At 50.4% G+C, this 3,111-nt stretch overlaps 1 protein-coding gene across 1 annotated transcript; it reads right to left on the reverse strand.

Annotated features, from left to right (window-relative positions):
* Positions 1–498: 498 nt before the first annotated feature.
* LOC146992525 (N-acetyllactosaminide beta-1,3-N-acetylglucosaminyltransferase 2-like) lies at positions 499–1,867 on the reverse strand. The gene has a single exon (XM_085787334.1). It carries the CDS (start codon positions 1,788–1,790, stop codon positions 582–584), a length of 1,209 nt encoding a protein of 402 aa, XP_085643460.1. The 5' UTR covers positions 1,791–1,867; the 3' UTR covers positions 499–581.
* Between the last annotated feature and the right edge of the window lie 1,244 nt (positions 1,868–3,111).

Consider the following 3,111-nt stretch of genomic DNA (forward strand, 5'->3'; position numbering starts at 1 on the left):
CTGATGAATCGTGAGCAATGTGATGCATAATTTGTGCGCCTGCATTATCCAATGCGAAAAAAAACTACCCCACTTTCATCCTGGATTTACTCTAAAATAGAATTTTGCACAAAGTTTGGACTAAATCGTCTGATAGATGAGTTATTACACTAATATTAAAGCAGAAGTAAGGTGAATGTTTGTGTTAATATAAGTCTTAGATAGTTATATCTTCCGACAGCAATCACTTAGTGTTTGGTCTGAAACACGGGTCTGTCAGTCACTCTGCTCTGCTGTAAGCCGAGGAGAAAACTTTCCTTGTATCCTACAACCTTTATCCAGTGAGGAGAGAGAACGGCATAAAGGGGCGGTCCTCTCTGTGTGTGCAGCCAAGGGATGCGCCTGAATGTGGTGACGTAGGGACGAGGGCGGGGACTGCTAACTCCATCGGCTGACAGGAAGTTAGCCAAAACGACCGGATCGCTTACTTCTGCTTGAAGACCCACAGTGGGCTCAAATTAAATTTCCTTTTCTGAATACCTTTAAAATACTAAGACAGGGTTTCTTTGATGTTATTTAAAAGGTTGAAGGTGAACAACGGTTCACTGGCAGTCCAGCTGCGGACTGACGATCCACGGCCAGATCTTCAACATCTCCTGTGGCGCCCGCCGGTGAACCAGCATCAGGCTCCTGTAGGCGCAGCCGTTGTCTCTGAACTTCTCCTCAATGTCGAACGTCTTAAACCCGCTGTGCTTCTCAGGCGCCAGGCCCAGCTTCCTCAGACACATCCCCGTGTAGACGTCGTCAATGGGATACAAGGCGACCCGTTGAGAGACATTGCGAAGGCTCAGCGCCACTTCCCCGGAGTACAGGTATCCTCCTCCACCGGCGTAGGGCGGGTACAAGCCCGTGAACACACTCTTGGGGATGAAGTACTTCAGTTTTTTCTCCCGGTGTGGTTCTGCATTACTGATGACGTCGCCTATGAACAAATCCTTCGCCCGGGTCTCCGACAGGCCTTCGAGAAAGTCGATAATCCGGAAGGTGTTGACAAAGACATCATCGTCGCCCTTGAGGACATACCGGGCGTCGGGGCAGTTTTGGCTGAACCACTGCAGGAAGAGGACGTCCTTCAGGGTCAGGTTGTAGAAGGTGTCTCTGAAGTCCCACTGGAGGACGTCTCGGTGAAGCTCGGCCTCGTGGACCAGCATGCCCAGCAGATCCGGGAAGTGGTCTTCTGACATGGTGTTGCCGAGCAAGAACACGGTCGCCACCGTCCGATTGGCTACGACGCCCGCCCGTCCCCAAGTCTCACGGATAGCCTGTCGCTGCTCAAAATGAGGGATCAAGGACTTGACCACCAACAGCAGGAAGGGCGTTTCCTTGCAGACGTGTGGCTGGTTTAACAGCATGGGGTACGACCTGCAACGCATGTGCAAAAGAAAATCCTGGAACTGCTTCGGCAGCGTGTTGTAGTCCACGATTTGCGTGAGGACTCTAGCGTCCGGCTCACAGGGGTCGAGGGGCCCGGTGTCGTTGAGCCAACCCGGCGGCGACGGCTCAACGTCCAACTGGCTGTAGAGCGGCGAGTTGAAGATGGGGCTGTGGATGAAGTCCAGACGCTGCTGCTCCTTGTTCCAGAACGACGCGCTCCTCGAGTTTTGGCGCCAAAACCTCTCGGACGGGATTCGAATCGCTTTGCCGCTGCTGTCGTCGTCCCCGTGGTTCCGCAACAGGCAGATCAGGACGTAGAGGAAGAGGTTGAGCAGCATCACGTAACACACCCTCCCTCTCCGGCAGGTCACATGCATGTTGACCCCCCTCTGCACCTGGACAAGACACAGGACAAGAGTTATTTAGGGCGCGTTTACACCTGGTTCATTCGGAGCAGTTGTTCCGAAACAGGGAGCGTTTCACGTCAGAGATCGGTTCGTTTGATCATCTGTGAACAGCAATCGCGCTCGGATGCGGAACAAAACAAGCGGGTTGAGATCACTTGAAGGGATAGTTCAACATTTTGGAAAATTTGCCCATTGCCATAATCCCTGTAGTCACAGCAGTTGATGCAAGCTATTTTTAGATCGGCGGAGCAGAGCCGTGAGCTGCTCAGAGCTACGCTACGAACGGAGGCTCATGGGATTTCTTGGTTTCCCTCATCAAACTCATCAAATACACAATCCAACAACTCCACAACGCTCTGGTGGACAAGTTGTGAGCTGCACATTCACCACGCTATGAGATAATAACACAACGTTACCACACAGAGTTGTTTTAGAGGTAAATACAGAGACTGCTTGATGAAAAACTGTCCCTGAAGGCAACGTGCATCAGCGGTTTTGCATGAATTTCCCTCTAAAACAACTCTGTGTGGTAACGTTGTGTTATTATCTCATAGCGTGGTGAATGTGCAGGTCACAACTTGTCCACCAGAGCGTTGTGGAGTTGTTGGATTGTGTATTTGATGAGTTTGATGAGGGAAACCAAGAAATCCCATGAGCCTCCGTAGCGTAGCTCTGAGCAGCTCACGGCTCTGCTCCGCCGTTCTAAAAATAGCTTGCACCAAAAAGTAAAGGTAACGAACCTACTGCTATGACTATAGGGATTATGGCAATGGGCCAATTTGCCAAAATGTTGAACTATCCCTTTAAAAGAGGGACACACAACATGCTCCGGTTGGCTGCTTCATCTTTGTTTGTTTTTTTGCCGCGTTCGGGTCGGATTTGGGCCGAAAATTGACAACAAAACACTCGGATTGGGTCGGGTCTGAGCTTCAAACGCGGTTCGGACCGGGTTCGGATTTAATTTTCCGGGCCGTTGAGACCTCTCGTCCATGGTTTTTATTTTTCCCGGGGTAACCTCCTCCTCCTTCCAGGTAAGATTTCTGACCAATAAGAGACCAGCTGGTTAGTGCATGCCGCATGAACCGCTTGGAACCGAAAAGGATGAAAGAACAGTTGTATCGGTTCAGTCGCTAAATCGGAAAACAAATCAAACGAACCAAAAGTGTGAATCTGCCCTAAAACAAGGATTATGAACGGATCGGCTAAAACCTGCAGAGTGAGCAACTTACAACAAACCCAAGAGGGGCGTTAGGAAACATCATGCAGCTAGTCTGACCCCCAAGTCTTCATC

Source organism: Trachurus japonicus, chromosome 1 (assembly GCF_045865225.1).
Source record: "Trachurus japonicus isolate A0001 chromosome 1, Traja_1.0".
Lineage (NCBI taxonomy): Eukaryota > Metazoa > Chordata > Actinopteri > Carangiformes > Carangidae > Trachurus > Trachurus japonicus.